The sequence below is a fragment of the Anopheles funestus genome, chromosome 3RL, assembly GCF_943734845.2.
Source record: "Anopheles funestus chromosome 3RL, idAnoFuneDA-416_04, whole genome shotgun sequence".
In the NCBI taxonomy this organism is placed as follows: Eukaryota; Metazoa; Arthropoda; class Insecta; order Diptera; family Culicidae; genus Anopheles; species Anopheles funestus.
Genome location: NC_064599.1, coordinates 42,760,626 through 42,780,128, shown reverse-complemented (window position 1 = coordinate 42,780,128; position 19,503 = coordinate 42,760,626). Strand labels below are relative to the sequence as shown.

The 19,503-nt window shown below is 38.1% G+C and overlaps 2 protein-coding genes across 2 annotated transcripts in view; one reads left to right on the top strand and one right to left on the bottom strand.

Annotated features, from left to right (window-relative positions):
- The window catches only part of LOC125770857 (SCY1-like protein 2), a 100,699-nt gene extending 82,954 nt beyond the window's left edge, over window positions 1–17,745 (top strand). Inside the window, exon 21 of the mRNA XM_049440893.1 lies at window positions 9,863–17,745. Within this exon, the coding sequence (XP_049296850.1) occupies window positions 9,863–10,393 (531 nt within the window). The 3' untranslated portion in view covers window positions 10,394–17,745. The remainder of the gene's footprint in view (window positions 1–9,862) is intronic.
- LOC125770858 (uncharacterized) lies at window positions 17,740–18,673 on the bottom strand. The gene is made up of 2 exons (XM_049440894.1): window positions 18,072–18,673; window positions 17,740–18,005 (listed from the first exon to the last, which is right to left on the bottom strand). Exons 1-2 carry the CDS (start codon window positions 18,621–18,623, stop codon window positions 17,808–17,810), a joined length of 750 nt encoding a protein of 249 aa, XP_049296851.1. The 5' UTR covers window positions 18,624–18,673; the 3' UTR covers window positions 17,740–17,807.
- Window positions 18,674–19,503: the final 830 nt, after the last annotated feature.

Genomic DNA, 19,503 nt, shown 5'->3' with positions numbered 1-19,503 from the left:
AGCATTCATTCATTTTGGTATAAAATTTTTTCAAACCTCAAACCACCAAATAACAGAACTACTCTCGCAGTGTTTCAAGACGTACAAACCACTCACAAGTAGAATTCCGTGCCGAAAAATTTAGCCTCATTTCCGCAAATCTTTTAAACATTTCTCGAACGGCACATTTCTGTTCCCGTTTGGCTAAGGTACCGATACCACTTGTACCATTATTGCATTGTAAGAATCACAACACCGTACTGAAAGTTGCAACAGTTGCCTTAGTTCTGAGTTGAGATATGTTTTCCATATATCAGACCATAAACACATTTACCACCATTCTGACAATATTTGTTTCCTATTCCAATTTGTTTTTATTAAATTATTTACTACACACAACACCGATAGTGAACACAAATTTTTATTACTAAATAAATTTATTAGTTTGCAATCCCTCGAGCAAGTTGTCGATGTGGTTATTAATTTATAATCTTATGACAAAACTTCATTCAATTTTATTGATGCCGTACTGAATTACGGATGAATAATGGATTGGTTTGAAAGCATGTGGTCAAACAGGTGTTAATAATTCGGAAATTTTATTTGTGCAGATTGAACATAACACCTGTATTACTTTAGTTTATGTTGTGTAATGAATTTATTCAAACTATGGCACTAGCTGGTATACACTAAGAAATCAATTCAATACGTTAAACCTATCAGATGACTCCAATCAATGGAACGCACGACCATGCTTCTCCATCAATACAACATGTGATCATGCGTCTCCATTGACTGAACAAAAGACTAGGCGGCTCCATCAGCTTTTTTATAATTCTTCAAAATGCGGAATTTTACATATTATCTTACTAATTTGCGGTAAAGTCGCTGAATTATATATATTTTAATAACACAAAACCATAAACAAGGATAGTTAAACCGTTCATTTTTACGCCCATCGTTGGGATTTTTTCTTTTTTTTTGTGTATGTTTCAGTTACCCTGGTGAATATTTAATTAATTGCAAAAGAGACATAAAACGAAACACCCACCAGCAATTCCACACAGCATCCTGCCTCCTACGTAAACAAACACATGTTGCACAGCTCAGTGTGGGTGTTGTAAAAAGCGATTCGGCATGGATTTGCACGTCACTTTGCATGCAACACCTGAGTCCACACAGACACACACGCGCGCATCGAATGAGCGCGCCTCCGAGCGTATCACCACTCTGCACACCGTTATGCACAACTGTACACAATACAAATCGAATCAGTGGCACTGCACCTATCCCCACGCACGCACGCTTTTCACATAGGTCTACTGGCATCGAAAGCGGCTTCCGGTTTCGCATTCCGCTTCCAGCACACGCGTGGCGGAAACAACGCACCGGCAACAAGCATGGCTTTAGTATTTCATTACGAGGCTGCGGTTCTAATCCAGTTTGATGTATTACGGCGCTACATATACGTAACGCACGCTAGCGGTATGTTGCATATGTGCTACGTGAGGTTGGTTCCATTGCTCTTGTTCGTGGTGGTAAGTCCCATCGTACGGATGCGACCCTCGCAGAGCGGCCATATTTCTTGATGGTTGTCATTTGTTCTCATTTCCGTCTACATCCTTCCACTTGTATCCGATCCTGGTGGCCACCCACCAGTTTGCTACTGGTTAGAAGGTTTTTGTTCCAGTTTTATATGCTCCTATCGGTATACGGGTTTTGGCTCAATTTATCCGTGTAATTCCTACCCAATCGGTAAAACTGTGCCTTCTGTACGTATCCAAATATACACGGTGTACGTATCCGTGTATGCGCCTACCCGACTACAAATGAATACCTAATCATTTGCTCCTTAATCCTTCTGTGCTGGAATTGCGCAAGGGTGTAACGAGCGCTGGATATATTGAAATAATCACTACTTGCATCCTTTAAACTAACACATTGCAGCAAAAACAAACAAACAAATGCCAACTAAAATGGTTTGTTTTTTGACTGAATATTCATCATCAGCTGTTGCAGACAATCACAAAAGAATACAATATCTAAAGCAGCTTTTCCCTGATACCCTTAAAACTGCTTCGCTGTCTAAAAGCACCATAAAGCGATATGGAACCGGCGCACCGCGCATGAAACAACGCTGAGCAACCATTTTATGTTTGTCTGTAATCAGATTAAACGTTCTACTCCTGCAGTTGGATGGAAATTTCATTTTCTTGCGAATGAACATTTTGTTCGCATTACCTACGGTAGCTGAAAAGTCCCCTGTGCTATTACTCAGCCGTCTCCACGATAAGATGACCCATTCGATGGAGGCGCCTAATCTCTGAACGCACCATCCTTTGTGTGGGAGCCATGCGAGAGGAATGTTACGCAAAGTGAAAACGGAATTGGATATAAGCCTTATGATGGCATTGAAAATATGTTCTATCATTTTTTTCACTAGCTAGTGCTCCCTCGAGATCGAGATTGTACTGCGAGACAACAGGGTATGATATCAAAGGTGAAACAGACTCAGTGTTTCAATCGTTAAAAGCAACCAATCTGTACTTTCCACAAGGCTGGACCAAAAAAGGGGAAAACACGATAAAGTAGCTTATGATGGTGTGTAAATAAAAAAAAAGAATCATAAACGAACAAATGGCTGATGAGAATAGAAACAATCGTGTATGCTCGTCCCAATGTATCCGCATCGTCCCAAAAGAAATCTCTCAAGTAATCAAACTTTTCCAAGCAGTATTTTTTTGTGGAACACTGTATTTCACCTCACTTTTTCTCTGTGCTTAACTGCGTACAATGATACCTTTTCATCGTTTATTTTTGTGGAAACAATGGAACATTATTTTTGCCAGTAGAACACGCAACCTTTAAGCAGGTATTTTATCGGAAAGCATTTTGGGCTAGTCCCTGGTGAGCGAGCTTTTGTAGATTTATGGCATATTTTGTATGTTGTTATATATTTTTGCTCCTGTACATACGCGCTCTGTTTTATAAATTTTTATTATAGATTTTTTACGTCAACACAAATCCACATTATGCTATGAAACCTTGCTTGAATTTAAAGATACAGTGAATACACCAATACATCACAACTTAAGCTAGCACCAACAATCTTCATTTACTTTAGCGCTTGAGGCACACTGCATAAACAACACCGCACCACGATGCCAGCAACTTGGCTGTACACAGCCCCTGTCGGACAAAGAGCACACAGCGATTTCACAGTACGGCCGTTAATTTGCTTTTAAACGAATGCTTGGAGCACAATTACTTACTCGATCAGAACAACAGAAATATTGCTGCACGCAAAACGTATTACACTGCATTGAAAGATGGTGCCGCACCACAAAGCTAACCCGCAAACTAACACCAACACTTGTATCTTCCTACAACATCAACAGTATCCATACAACGGTTGCTTTCGCTACTCAATGCTTGACACTGTGGCACGTTATCACTGCATCGTGTTTGGCTTTCCCAGAAGATGATAACAACTCACTACCAGAATACAGTTAATGTCACGTAGAACAATAAAAACACCACAACAAAACTGTAGCTACTAATAATCACTAATGACACCACAACTGTCAACTGTCAAAACATCATCACCACTTAACAACAACCACAGTTCAGTACGACACAAAGCACCGAAAAACAAAAAAAAAACAACCAACAAAATTATGGCACAAACTGTCTAACAAAATACGTATAGCTTTAAAACGAAAGCATTAAGACGAGAACAGCGTACAAAAATCGATCGATTGGATACCGAACATTCTCCTACAAAAGATTTCTCTTTTTCTCTTTCTCTCTTTCTCTTTCTCTTTCTTTTATATCTGCTCTCGAACTGACACATTGTACAATCGTGTTAATGCGTCCGTGCGTGTGTATGTCCGTGTCTCTGTGTATGTGCTAATATACAAACAAATCCATATTCCAAAATCTTCATTAAACTCGCACAATTCTCAACTCTCACAACACCGCAACCGTAACAGTCTACTGTCGTCAAGCAGTCGTCCAAAATTTCCAACCTAAAGCCACTGGAACTGTTGTCGTACGCTCCGGCTTCGCGTAATACCAGCGCAACGAGTAGCTTCCAGCGCAGCTTTCAAAAGAGCCAGAAAAAGGCGATCAAAAATCTGCGCAAAAGCTTTAAGCTCTGAAAAGATGCGAGCTACACCTGGGACGATGCCGTACGGAAGGCACTAGGAAAATAGGACCGAACGAGCAACGTATAGAAAGAGAGCGCAACGTTGAATGAAAGAACGAATTGAGCGATTTTCGATTCTTTTGTTTTTTCCATTTTCCCGGAGCGAACTCTGTTCTAAGTCGACATCACCATCTTAGATCACTTGCATTCTTCTGCTACTTTCCACTTTACATATGCTCTTACATACTTATCTGATTTTCATCATGGCTGTGTGTGTATGGACCGAACTCGTTGCATGAACGTTGGTAGCTTTAATACCGTCAAACTTAGTCATGCATCATGCCTTCATGGATCGGTGTGCTGGCTGCCTAATGAATGTATCTCTAAGTATCGCTATGTCACTTGAAAGCAGCAAGGCGTAAGAATCGACTATATCCGGGAAACCATCAACAAGATGACAGGAAACTAATGGCGCAAGTTCGTTCTGTAGCAGCTTGTGAGACATTTCCGTAGTTCGTTACAAACTACTACTATACTAAACCAGTACCCAGCCTGCACTATCACTGTCGCTTTTCTATACCTGTCTTTAACTATGTTTTTATGATACTTGATATCATTAGACCATTGGAAGCCAAATGCAAAGCAAACAAAAATAACAGTTCCAACCGTCATGATATGAATGCAATCATAACTAAGACACCAATGTACACAAGCCACAGCATGCAAAACAAGTACGACACCACTGTAACAACAACACCAGAAACCATGAGAGGGACTGGTAAACGAACAAAAATTAACCAAATGGATCATTTAAACGTGCGCCGCCCCCAACGTAGGAGTAGAAGTGGCATTAGCAGCATTTTTGTAACGCCACCGGTTTCTAACTACAATCATCCGATGTTAATTGTATAAGTGTAAGGAATTGAACGTGACTGTAGAATAGTAGTGAAGCAAAAACCCTGTTAACAACACTAAACACCACCGGTAATGGGTAACGAGAATCAAACTTATCGAATCAAACATACATGGGACACAAATCTACGATGTTCAATTCCATCACCAACCGCAGCAAGGACAGCAAAATAAGCGTCAATTCATCGATCGTTTGCAAGCATCGTGTTGGTGTATAAATGTATTGTCGTCTATGTAACACAAGAGTTACTCATGAGCAGTACTAAAACTTAATGTTATCCGTCTGTACGCCAAGTAGCGTTCGAGACAGTGCGGCTCTTCGACCCGACCCGATAAACTAGTATGTACATCCCTGCCCCAGTGGCACAACAAGTAAGATCGTATCAGTAGAAACAGTAGACTTATCCAAGTAGATCCAAGTAGTAGGAGTTCGCAACATCAACGATTTGGAGACTTTCATATACATCCAGTAACTTTCCACTCCATTTGTAGACAATCTCTTCCTTCTCTATCGATTGAAAATACTGTACTACTAAACAAATACTGTAGAAATTGTACCGCCTGTAACAAACAACATTGCACACAACACCACTACGACTCTTATCAGTTTTCGTGAGATTTTAAATATGTTTGGGGTTTTTCCTTTTATTTTTTGTTCTCCAGGTGTGTATTTTCTTTCCAATAATAATAATACCTTGCGTTATGTTTGCTAAGCTCATCTCTTGCCTGCACTCATACACTATTACCAAATCTACTCACAACTCCACTCACCAGCGTGATGCATGCTTCATCGTCCACCATTCATCATCTCCAGCTCACGTATTTGCTTGACCACCCGTTTGTTCACCACAATCATCTGTATATTTTCAGATACTGAACACCAAAAACTTCAAATCCGTTCTGGAAAAAGTTACTAAAAATCGTCCCCGATCATCATCCCTGTTTAGCGTGGACAATGATCGTTAGAAGTATAAATCCAATACGGAAGCACTGTAAAAGAGCACTGACTGTTTAAAATAATGTTTAAGCTAACTATACTCCATTCAAAGCACATCTAAGTGAAGAGGGAGGGAAATACTAATAACACAGAGAGAGAGAGAGAGCGAGAAAAGCAACATCACAATACACACATGACGCACAGCATCCTCTTTGATGGTTTCCCTAGCTGAGTGTGCAAAACGCTCCTAAAAAGTACACCTTAGTGTAGCGTCCAATCCTGGATTAGAACGAAAGGATATTAGCGCCATCTGGTGAAGAAATGTCAGAGCACCTTCCTACACACCGATACACTGATACTAATTCGCACGTCACATAGCGTCAAACAAGAGAAATAGCTATAACATATCTTTCCATAAATATTTGTATGTATGTGAGTGTGAGTATGTGCACGTGCGTCTTTATTCCCTTGAGATCGCTGAATACAAGACCCTTTTCTTCGACCACACCACACCCACCGATCGAGTGATCGGTGAACGTTTCCAGCCACTACCAACACTACAACCACACGCACTTCACCGTTGAATCGATCTGTGCTAAAAAAAAATAATAAAACAAACAAACAACCGACTGCACGCACCGTCGCCCATCCAACAACCCAACACCACAACAAAAGCCATATTTGTCCAACGCCCTTCCCCTCGTTCCGATGCTCCAAGTGATCGGTTTGACGTGTGTCAGGACACGAGAACCGAGTGAACTGAAGCATTCCGAGGTAAGCCATGTTTAGCCAACCCGGCCCGTCGTTATTGCAACGGAAAACAACTAACCGGCCGGGTTAGAGTAGACAACACACATAGTAGACATCCTTTTAGCCGTAGCAATCATGTCATACGCATTTACGTTTAGCGTCGGATGCATTCGGGATGTCGTGATTTACTTTTCATTCTAGCGCTGTAGTCTGACGTAGGTTGAAAGTTGCTCTTATCTTCAAGTAGACAGCGCACTGGGTACCACAAGCTGCTAGTATACTGTTTTAGTACAGATGTATAGATTAGTATTAGATCGAGCCAAAATTACGCATTCCGTCACTAGTGGGATATTTTATTCTGTCTTTACTGTTGGTTTTTGTTACATCGTAGATTTTCACTGTTTATTGATCATTTATTCGTTACGAACGAACAAAAAAAAACAATACTTATTGTGCTTCAAATTTTGTGCCAACCATTTTAGTACAAATTTCAATTGCTTAATACTGTGTCTGCAATGTAGCGCAGTAAAATTTGAAACAAAACTTTTCTTCAAACCCCCCATTCGACACTGTATGAATTTAATAAAATACATCCTCTATCCTACCTCACCTCATGCGAGAAAAAATACAAACAATATGTACTAAAAATGGTACAAACTAATTCGTCAACTATTGCACTAATTGGCCTTCGATGGAACATCGGAACCAGGATCAGAATTACGTTGAATGCAGTGTAATACACTTATTTTTTAGCGATGTTAGTTCATATTGCTGTGTTTTACAGACAAAAAATCCTCACTCGATACACACACTATCAAACAACACGTTATTGGATATATGTAATATTCTAGAAAAATTTAGTGACAAACTTACTTAATTACCATAGCAAGCAATCAAAAAAGCCGTACTTAAAATGAAAATAAGTTCATATCGTTCCCTGTTTAACACACTCCACACACATTGATGTTGTTGTACTAAAGTGTACTAAAACAAACTAACAAACTTAGTAAATATTCTTCTCATTTTTATCCATTTTTTTACCACATTCATGTTGATCATCAAAAGCATGTTTCAAACAAAATGTTTCATATTTTTCTAAGGTTAACCGTAATTTAAATTCTAACAGCATCTATGCCAAAAGGATGCAACTTGATCTGATGCTTTCTCCTCAACAGAACTTTGTCAATATCTGGTAGAAAGTTTTGCTTAAAATTCGCTTCACTGAACTTCTGTTTGTTTTCAAATATTGGTCGTTTTCAGCTTGCTCGTCTATCAGGCCGTTCCTGTTTTCCCGTTGAAGAATGAAAAGCATTACTGTATAGAGCTGAATCGTAAATAGAATGGTTACTAACTCTGCTGTGTGTTGAATGTTTGAGTAGTGCATCTGTTGGGCGATGTGTTTTTATTTATTAGTACTAGCAAGTAGTAAACGAACGTTCATTCATTCCATACCATACATACCGTTGGCGAGAGATCTACAGTGTTACTGGGCGCTACTGCCGACCAATAATCCGATTACCAACATGATCAAGATCCAATTAACGATAATTATCAGCAAATTGCTCTTTAAACACTTTCCACGCGTACGGTAAGGCACGGTGTAATGTCCCTTGACATGAATCACGAATCAGTTATTTAATATTGGAAAAATCATTTCCATTAGCACGTGCCCAAACACAGACACGCATCAGTTGAAATTTTATTACCAGAAGCAAATCATCCATAAAACGAAATCACTAGCAACAACCTTCGAAATTAATCACATTTTCCAAACTCAACTAACGAGTGCAAATTAAATAATATTCAACTTTCAAGCGCTACTTCAAAACAAAAAGCTCTACTTACTTTTTAACTTTTTCCATTCTCGCTTGAAAGTCGATCATTGGTAAACATTTCCAATCGACAAATGTAATTTAAGAAAAAATAATAAAAAATTAAGTTCAAACCACAATCATAATTGCAACGTAACTAAAGAAGTACACAAAAACGACTCACATATCCTGTTTTAACCAGTCAATCCCATTATTCTTCGTACGGCATGTGTGCCATCAACCGTTTATTTTGTGGTTCGTTTTCAACGAGCAGTTCAGACGGTTTAATTTATTAAATTTTTCCCATACCATTCACGGCAACGGTCAGTGAAAACAAAAATCACTGTTGTGGTTTTCCCCATTGTACTACAGATTGGATTTATATTTTTAAATTCATTAACAGTGAAAAAAAACACCCACTCTTTGCAATTTGTTTTCGCTTCTTGTTAAATGGAATGTTGCGTTTCTGGTATGTGGTAGTGGAATTTTTAAACTTTAAAAATATTTTAATAAACTCCATATACTCCATACCCCATATATTTAATTTAATTTAATTTCGATTATTTATAACAAAAATCTGCCGTTAAGGCTTTACCATCTAAACTAACACTAATAACACTAAAGGAGTAGCAAGGAACTATCGTAAAGCCCAAAACATGTAAAAGAGACATTAAAACAGGATTGAAACCAGAAATGGATACATTAAAGTTGGGAACAAATTTTATCGATTTACATGCGACTAAAATATTTAACTTGATTATTTGTCTATTTGTATTCCGTGCCAAGTAAAGTCTCGAGTTAGTATCAAATAGCATTTTTTTTCTCTACGTACATTAATATTCAACAATTAAAATTTTAATTATCTTAACAAATACCATCATGCAAATCATCTCTACATCCGTTATATTGCTTTAATTGTCTGTACGGAATGTGTGTAGGTGTGTAGCACGTGTATGTCAGTGGCTGTATGTGTTGCTACATATTGTAGTTGCAAGTTCAATGTGGCCACGCTCTTATTTCCGGTTGCTCATGGTAGTATTTTTTCTTCTTTTTCTCTTTCTCTCTCTCTTCCTCTCTTCTTCAAAATCTACATTTTCTTCTGAAACTTTACTTTTATCCGCTCGTACAAATCATTACTCTACTCTAATATTCTTACCATCATAACCCTCATCTCTGTCGAATCGTTCACATGCACCCACCCATATTGATGTTCATCATCTGGGTGGTTCTGCATCGGTCACGAATGCACCACCCACTCACCTGCATCACGCCAAATGAAAACCGAAAAAAAACAAAAAAATCGACCATTCCTCTCTGAATTTGCAGCGACAGCTGTACGCATTAATGACCAAAGATAGATTCACGATCAGCAGTAATAGTAACGCACAGCAGGCACCACCCAAACCACACGCACCTCTGTCAGCATCCGCAAGCGCTCTCAACACTACATCCACTGCATCTGGCAGCGCGGCTACCGTCACCGTCGGCACCATTAAACTTACCAGCGGCGGAATCGCAACCATTACCAATGCAAGCATTGCTTCCGGTGCACCCATCGTTACCGCTCCCCTGCTAGGTTCGAGCGGTCCTCAGGGCTCTACAACGTCGTTGACCATCACAGGCCAATTCGCCAAATGTCCGTCCCCAGGCAGCACGATCGGTACCGTTTCCACAGGAACGAGTCGTTCGGCCAGTACCACATTGGGTGCGCCTATCGGTGGACACCCAACATCGGTTACCTCCTTTTCAACCTCCCTTTCAAATCGTATTACCGCACAAGTTCCTCCACCGACGACACTACCAATCGGGAGTATGGCCGCAAGGTCACCAACCTATGGAACCAGTGCACATCGTTAGTTTAGCTTGATTGTACAATAGATGGCAGAGAAAGTTCATTCCATTATATTTATTACTTCCAGTTTGTGACATTGTCCTTTAGCAGATCAGAGTGGGAAAGCTTTGTGTATGCGCTGTAAATTATGCTTATTACATTTATAATTAATTAAAACTCAGAAAAAAATTTCTTTCCGTTTCATTCCGTATATTTATCTTAAACTAGCTTCACAAACGATCCTATGATAGTGTGCGGTCTAGCACAGAGAATGTTGTAAAACGAATTTCATGTCTGCTAAACAATGATATGACAAGGATTTCCATGGCTTATCAAGCCTGGGAAGAAGAATAACATTAAAATGTTAAGAAAAGAAGGGATACTTTTTATAATCCTTGGAGTAGTTGTGTCTTGACTGTACGCAATATATTTATTTAAATCATTGGTTATCTATAAACCACTTGAACACCTTTGCATTAATTTTAATTAATCCTCACCCAGTTCAAGGACTTCATAAAATGATGAGATATGAAAGGAAAATTTATTTCATTCAAGCTCAAATGTGTAAAATTATTGGATATCTTTGCTTTTAGTTGTTTTTAAAACAAAAATTTCAAATTTATGTAATTGATACAAATATTCAAAATTTTATTTTAGAATTTTCAACAAGTACAATGAAAATTTTTTCTAAATGTTCTGAATTGCTAAATATGTAGGATTAGCGATCAAATAAGAATATATGAATAGAGTTTCAATAATACCATTTGTAACTGAGGTTTTAATTAAAACATTTTATAATTAAACTCCTGATAATGATATTATACATATTTTTTTTTTTTTTTTATTCATAAAGAACGGCCTGGCCGTATTGCTTATTTCTAACTTATAAATAGAATATAACACCTTTCACTTTAGCTGGGAGGCTTTTCTTCCTCCGAGCCGTGAAAGGGCACCTTATCCCGGGTGTGCTCGGTTGTATCGTTGCGTGTTATTCCGTCATCCAAAGTCAGGGTCGTATTCGTGGCGAGGGTCTTATTATACATATTCAAAATTATTAATTTGTGTTACTTTTGTAAGAATTAGTAAATCGAATATTTTAACGAATAACGAATAACGAATAACGAATATTTTAAGCCATTAACCAATAGTTATTAAACAAGTCGAATGAAACAGCTTTCGTGTTTACACATTACTTAAAGTACTTGCATTTGATGAGAATAAATGAAAACTAGTGTAAATTTTCTTTTTTTTTGCTCGGTTAAAACAGCCTGGCCGTATCAAGACTTATTTTATCTCGTAACTGGATAGTCAATAATTCCTAAACAGTCATACGGCCTGGCCGTCCTTATTGAAATAAAAAAAATCATAATTCCTAAACATATAAGTTGGGTCTTTTAAAGCTTTTAAGTTAACTAGTTTTTTTCACACTTTGCAAAAACACGCATACCATTGTAACCCACTCTTCTCTGTTCATAAAATCATGCTTTGTTTATATAAGTCACAAAAATTGAAGAAAACAATGTATAAAATTTCCTTTCTAATTTTGCTGGTTTCCTATTCATGAATCCGTTTTATTGGAAATCCGGTTAAGGTGCTACTGTGCTGTTGTGGTGTCAAATTTCCGTATCTATTCAACAATCACTCAACAACTTTCAACCTAATGAGAATTCAAACCATTCTTGTACTATTCACCGATCAAATGGTCCCAAATTTGGCAGAAATTCAAAGCCGTACACAACGAGCAACGGGGATGAAGTTTTATATTTTACCTGTTAAGCTAATGAAGGGCTGAAAGCTGATCAGTGAAACCTTGTTAAATAGATATGTCGCACACAGGTATCACGCTGGACGTGATTCGATTCGATGTAAAACACCATACACGTTTAAACTTTAATCAAATGTCGGAACACTCGTTTGACACCACAATTTTCCATGCAGTCACTCTCGCATAATGGTTTGTGTAGTACAACAAGTGGTCCTTTACTAGACGATGAGCTTTATAGTATTTGTGTTTTTTGTGTCCTCTTTCTGCTCGCAGTACAATGCATTCAAACATTTCAGAAACGCTTAAGCGCCATCTACATACCTTCCCGAATGAACGCTCGTTTAGCTGTTCCATAAGAAAACGCATCAAGATAAGCGACAAAAATGCCCCATACGGCCTTTGCTAACCACGCCATCAAGCACTCAGCATCTTGCTCTTTAGCTCTTTAACACATTATCCTTCCGTATGCCTGCACCAGCGGTGCCAAATGATTAAAACGAAGCAAACTTTACGCCCGTCGCTCAAAAGTGAAAGCAACCGTATGATCGTCAGTTACTATGGTGCTGCCGGCACTATGGTGTGCACGAGTGCACGACACACTCCAATGGAAAGGTTGAATTTAGTTTGACGTGCTATGAATTTTCCTTCCACCCCAGTGCTGTTCATACGGAATTCCGTGCAGTGCGCGAAGCAATCAGCACCCAGAAAGGGACGAAGAGTAGGTAGTTGTAAGTTACTATTTCCTTTCTACGCTACTTACTTTGAATGTTTAATGTCAAACGTGAAGCAGCGAAAAAAAAGGGAACTTCTTTGCAGGGATGAATAGTTTTTCATCACGGCACAAACTGAAGCTCATTAACATGATTTCATGGTAAACAGTGTCACGGAGTTACATTACAGTATAGCTGGGTTGGTGGGGTATAAATCATTCAACGCTGGATTAGAATCCTATGCCAGGAAAGTCATTAAACCGTAACCGTTGTAAAATCGATGCTTGGATTAATGAAATCTGCAACTAATCTTTATTTGAATTCAACGAATTCCATCCCGAACACTACACAATCCATTATGCTCGCGAATCTGTGTGTAAAAATGTGTGTGCAAAACCATTTTTCCAAAAGAGAAAAACTACAAATATAAAGCCAATACATTCTACATGGTGTTTTATACAAACAAAGCAAAACCTAAAAACAAAAGCAAATACAATAGCACAAAGTATGTCAATTCCGCAACATAATGGATTCAATGTTAAAAGAAAGTGCCAGGCGGAGTAAAGAATAGTGGTTCAAATTTTCTCGCACACCATCTAGAAAAAAAAAGTTCTACGTTGTTCGTAAGTGTGCACTGTAGCAAATATTATTGCACAGGTCTGATAAGACGATATGATATTGAAAACCCTCTAACCGGGGGAAAATATTCTGAGGCGCATCTACATTGAATGGTTCCTTTCGTGTCTTATCTCGTAAATCTAAAACAAACCCCAGCTGAATATTAACATGTAAATGCGAAACGTACATTAGGAATCATATTTCTTACCACAAAAAAACCGGATCATCTACCCGACCTTTCGTGAACAGGAAAGATTGAATCCCAGATTATATTAACATTTGAGTAATTAATTTTTTTTGCTTTCTGCGTATTTTGTACACCTAGATGCTTTGAATGTAATTATCTCACTTCAAATTAATTTGCCTTTTCTTTTCATTACCTAAAGTTAGAAAAAGAAGCTTTACAACATTAAGACGTTTGTCGTTTGATTATACCTAACTATTTTTTCTGCATCGTTTGTAGGCTGCCCATTGCAAGCTCAAGTAAACATATACACACAAAACAAGCGAATCGTTGTACATATCACAAAGCTAAATGTATCCATAACAATCAAACATTACTGTTGCATCCGTAATATCTAAATACATATGCATGAAGATGAGAGGACGAACGAGTGAAGTATATAAAAAGTAAAACACTCAGAACGAGAGGATAGCGTAGCTCATTCTAATTTATTCCGATAAAAAGAAGAAAAAAAAACAAATCATAACAAATGATGATGGTCAACCAGGATGGAACGTTTAGTGCAATCGCACCGATCGTTAGCGAAACTGAGTTGAAGGTTTAAAAACCCATTCAGCATGCAGTTGGCAAGCTGATCCGCCACTCATTTGAAGGAATTATTACTATAGATATATATGAATCTAGAAATAGCATTAATGCACTAATTTTCATCGGCACGCTCGCCAAGAGCGCGCCGCTCTAGCTGTAGAAGCAACGTTATAAAACAAATGCATCCATTTTCCTACTGGATTTTTCTTTCATTCTGTTAATAAGCAGCATCTGCAAGCATGTAAGCATATAATGCCATAATGTATGTTTCTTGTGTGTTTGCGCGAGTGTGTGTATTCGTTATAAGTATGCGTGCGTACGTGTGTCAGGAAATGTTTGTATGTGCGCATCAGAAAAATATCAGACCAAACGAACCGATCAACCATTTCCTTCTATTTACGATAAAACGTCCTTACCTCCATTGTGAATTTACCTCCGTTTGGTCCGTAGCATTAAACCCTTGACAATCACCAAACGTACACTTCGTGGCGTTCTTTCATCCTTTACCTTCTAGCTATGACCCATCAATCTGCGACTAAAGAACGTCTTAAACCTATATTGCTCAAAACGAAAGCACCTAACACAAATTTCTGTAATGGGTGAGCTGTATAACACTTACAAGGAGAAAAACTACAGCTAACGAGAGATAACTAGTGCTCGCAAACGATACCAAAAAGAGAAGAAAGAAAAAAACAAACATGAAAACCAATATGATAAAAAAGAAAACTGTTCCATAGATGTGATGTGATTGCCAAACGTTGCACGTTTCACCGAACATAGAGAGAAGAATGATCGAATTTTGCTAAACCCTGTACATTTTACAATTAACTATCAAAATGGAGGCGCGTGTGCACCTGTTTGTTTTATAAAGTATTGTCTTTCCGATGTTTTGTCCTCATAAATCATAACAAGCATTGTGTCGAGAAGATCGTAATCGCAGCAATGGCCGGTTTGTTAGTAGCATAACTTTAGTTTACATAAATTATAAATTATAGTCGTTAAAATATCCACCGCAGGCGGCATTAAGAAAAGAAATGAATAAATAAACCCACAGTTGATCGTAGTTGATCAATGAGAGCGATAGCACTTCTTGTAAGGTCTGCAATAATGTGTGGTTTTCAGAAGCAACATTATTACACGCATACTATGCACGGGCACTGCAAACGAACAGACAAGCACAAGTAATTGAAAATAATTTTTTAATGGAATGCATGTTTCAAAACACTAAGATATTATTATCTCACACAGGCGCGATGCAGTGAAGATGTCCATGCGCAAAACTGGTCCATTGTACGAAATTCTACTGAATGTTGTTATAAACATGTGTGTATGTCTGAGTGTTACGATCCGAATGCATAATGCTAATGCACTCTAATTATCTACTGCAAAAACCCCATTTCCATTAGCTGATGCACCTGCAGCTGCTAATCCGTTCTAGGGAAACATAATGGATACACTTAAATATGAATCACAACACATCGTTTGTGAATCACAACTGTTTGGGAAGCTATTTTTCCCATTTTCTAAAATCCATTCGACCATTGCAGCTCGTGGTGGTCATGTTAATATTAGCTAGAACCGGTTAATGGAGACGTTTTCTCTAATTCATTGAACAGAACTGTTAGGCATAGGTTAAGGCATCACTGTGCACACTAGTAATAATGGTATTAACACACTAACCGATGTATCTGAGCTGTAAGACAATCCTCTCAAAAGATGAAACCTATCAACACGTACGCACACACAGGCCCTCCTATTCGATACCTACAACGCACGACGGAATGATCGTTCGAGAAAGTGTCACAACAGAAATGTAGACAAAAAAATCCTTTTATCAAAACCGTTGTCGATCATCAATCCATCCTAGCTTTCGTTTCGGATGTTGCTGTGATAATCTGTATATCTGACAAAATAGTATTCTTTCATTCCTAAAAGGCACAAAAGCTCGCTAGAAGCGTAATTTCGTTTGCTAATTGTTTCAATAGGTTTAATTTCCGTTGTTATCACATATCATACAAACCACCTTTAGTGCTTGAAGAAAGCATAGCTTTTGTGTCGGTAATTTGCATGATAAAGGAAAAGGAAATGAGAAAGGAAGGCATATCTATAGCTAGAACTATTTGTCTACTGAACGCATTGATTGATGTTACTTGTTGGAGTGAATCTCGTGAATTGGATGGAATAATATTTACACGGAAGAAACGGAGAGAGAAACAAAACAAATCACAACCGCGTACAATGCGTTAAATCAGTACACTGTTATAACAGCTTAGAGATGGAACCGTGAACCGTAGCTGGTAAAGAGCACAAACAAGCATATTTTTGTAGCATCGCTTATTGAAGATTAAAGATTTTAACCATTTACTTTGTACCGCATGCCTGTACCATGCTTTCAATTGTAACCGTCAGTCGGTTGAACGTAACGTTAACAGGACACAACTCTCGTGCCACAGGTTGTACGGGGTAAGCTTTATTCAAAATACAAGCGTACTGTTTCACTTCCTAAACATCAGCGGTTCTTCCCTGTGCTGGTTGCGCTTGCATTGAGACCTATTAAACCAATCAGACAATCCTACCTAGCAGTGTTTCTACCCGAACTGCGAACAATCATCTTTCCTATACTTACTGTTAGAGAATTTTCCTCCCGAAACTATTACCTGCCTGCCAGGACAAATAATCAAACATCAGTGTGTTGCACACAGCGGAAAGATGTGACCGATTGAATGGGAATTAAAATAATAAACAGAAAAGCATATTCTTTATAGCGTACATACATAACAGATAGAAGAAAAACAAATGTTTAAACGTATGTTTTACAATAGCTGTTAGCAGACAAAAATAAAACTAACAAACAACAATCCACATGAATGTAAACCCTGCCACACACACCCCGAAAATGTGAAGCATAGATCGAGCATGCTGCAAAACAAAACAAGAAAAACCACTCGTTTCATTAAATTGTGAATGTTTTTGCGAAGCCTCAAACACTTAGTACATACATACATATTTTGAACAGAGCAAATCACAAATAACTATTTTTATAAATCTTTTTTATACAAATTAATGCTACACTCGTACAACACCGCATTGTCACTATTTAGATACACATATTTCCCTTCACAATGCGTAGAAAGATGGAACGTAATGTATTTACTATATCAACGTGGTTCCCTAGCACACAGATAAATTACTGCTGAATGTTGTTCCTGATGGCACACATTAGATCGTGCGTTAACTCATACTATTAGTTGCAATTTTAATTTTTTCTTTGCCCTATGAGAAGAAAAGCACTCCTAACAGAAAAGATTCAAAGCTAAACCAAAGACAAACCATTCGGCAACGACATACCAAAGGCAAATTGCTCTACAATTGCATATTAACAACTATCTTGATGTAAATGAACTGAATATCACACACATCGGACGAACGAACATGTTAACTAACAATATATCGAGATTTGTACTAACCCTGATCCAATGATATAATTAATAAACAACCAAAGCGTGATTGCAATTGGTAGACGAGTGTTTATTTAATGGAAAGAATCACAATGGGACACACATTTAAGCATACACTTACGGATGATTGGAACAAATCCTATCGATTGGCAGTCGAAACGGATTTATGTTGGGGTCGGCAAAGAATAGCCTCAAATCGGTCATAATTCTCGAATCATCATCAGAATGTACCGGATTCCGCATCGCTTTTAGTGTTTCGTGCAGTATGGCAATTTCTTCCTTTTGATCCGACTGTGATGTTTGTAAAACGGTTTCCTAAAAGCACACGCAAAAACATGATGTGACTAAGCGCCGGAATGTTAAGGCGATGTCATTACATACCTCATACACCTGTTTCAGTACATTCTGCGTGTTTTGGTTCATTAGCTTTATCGGTTGTCCCATCATCATACTCGCCAGGTTCAAGTACAGGAGCTGGAAATCAACACCGTTTGCGTTTTCCGGTTTGGGAAACTTTTCGGTGTACGCGATGGTACGCAATGCTAACGGGATCTCATTATTGCATGTCTCACGGAATCCGACCGAGTCCAGAATCTCGCTCCATGATGCACACTGCGCAAATTCGGGACTGTTTTGCAACTTGGCCAGCACTCGCTCCTCACTCATGGCGGCAAAATCGTTCACATATTCTTCCAGACAAGGCGATAGTGGCAGGTGTTGCAGTACCTTCTTGATTTCTTCTGGGTTTTGAGCACCATATTTTTGAAATGCACTGAACACTAATTTTAAGTTCTGTGGCCTAGAAACGAATCTGGAATCGGCTGATGTTTCGTTGAAATTTCTTTTAATTTTGGTTGCATTTTTCTTCGGAGTTGTTTCCATACTTTCCGGCGCGTCGATCACGTATGTAGTGATGTTGATAAACATATGCATCCAAAAACAATGTTGACAGTACACCACCACAGTGCTGTCACTTTGATATGCTTAACAATGGGTATCTTTAAGGACATTTAAATTGTTTTAAAATTTATTTTATTTTGAAAAAAAAAATCATGTGCTTTTCTTTTCGGAATGCTACAAAGATGTGATATCTCTTTATGTATTATCAAAATATTAAAACATTTTCATTTTGAAGAGTAAAATTTACCAAAAAATATGATATGCTGTGCAATCCTACAAACAAACACAGAATAAAATTTAAAGAAAATCTTCCGATTTCATCACATCGTTGGACCCCTTGTGCATGTAATGTCGACGAAGAAATTTAAATTCGAAACAATGTGCTAACGAAAGGCGGTAAAACGGTAAAGCCAAGACTTCATTCATCCGCTGATCTCCATTTAAAGGGATGTATATGGACTCCACTTTACATTACTAAAAGAGAAACAACTGGTTTGTAACTTTTAGGCTTCAATAAAACTAAAGTATTTAGGTTTTAACATAAAATAATAACGGAATTGGTGAGTAGAACTGCAAACTTTCAAATTGCTATCATTAGCTTACCATTCTTGTAGGCTTGATTCTCGACAGTTAACAAGTAAATAATAATTATAAGTAAAAATAATAATGAATAAACATGAATATCCTATCGACTCCCTAAAGAACAGCTCTGTTCAGCAGGCATTCGAAATCGCCTTAGATGAGGCTCCTCTACCAGGGTAAGAATATGATACTACTAACGAAAGCTAGAACGGTGTCTCTAAAAACGATCATGATCAACTGTGTCAAAGTCACAAGCGATCCACGTCGGTGCATCTCATTGAACGAAAGTTTTAGACAAGTGACCAATTTTGTTCCCTCTTTCCCTCCTTCC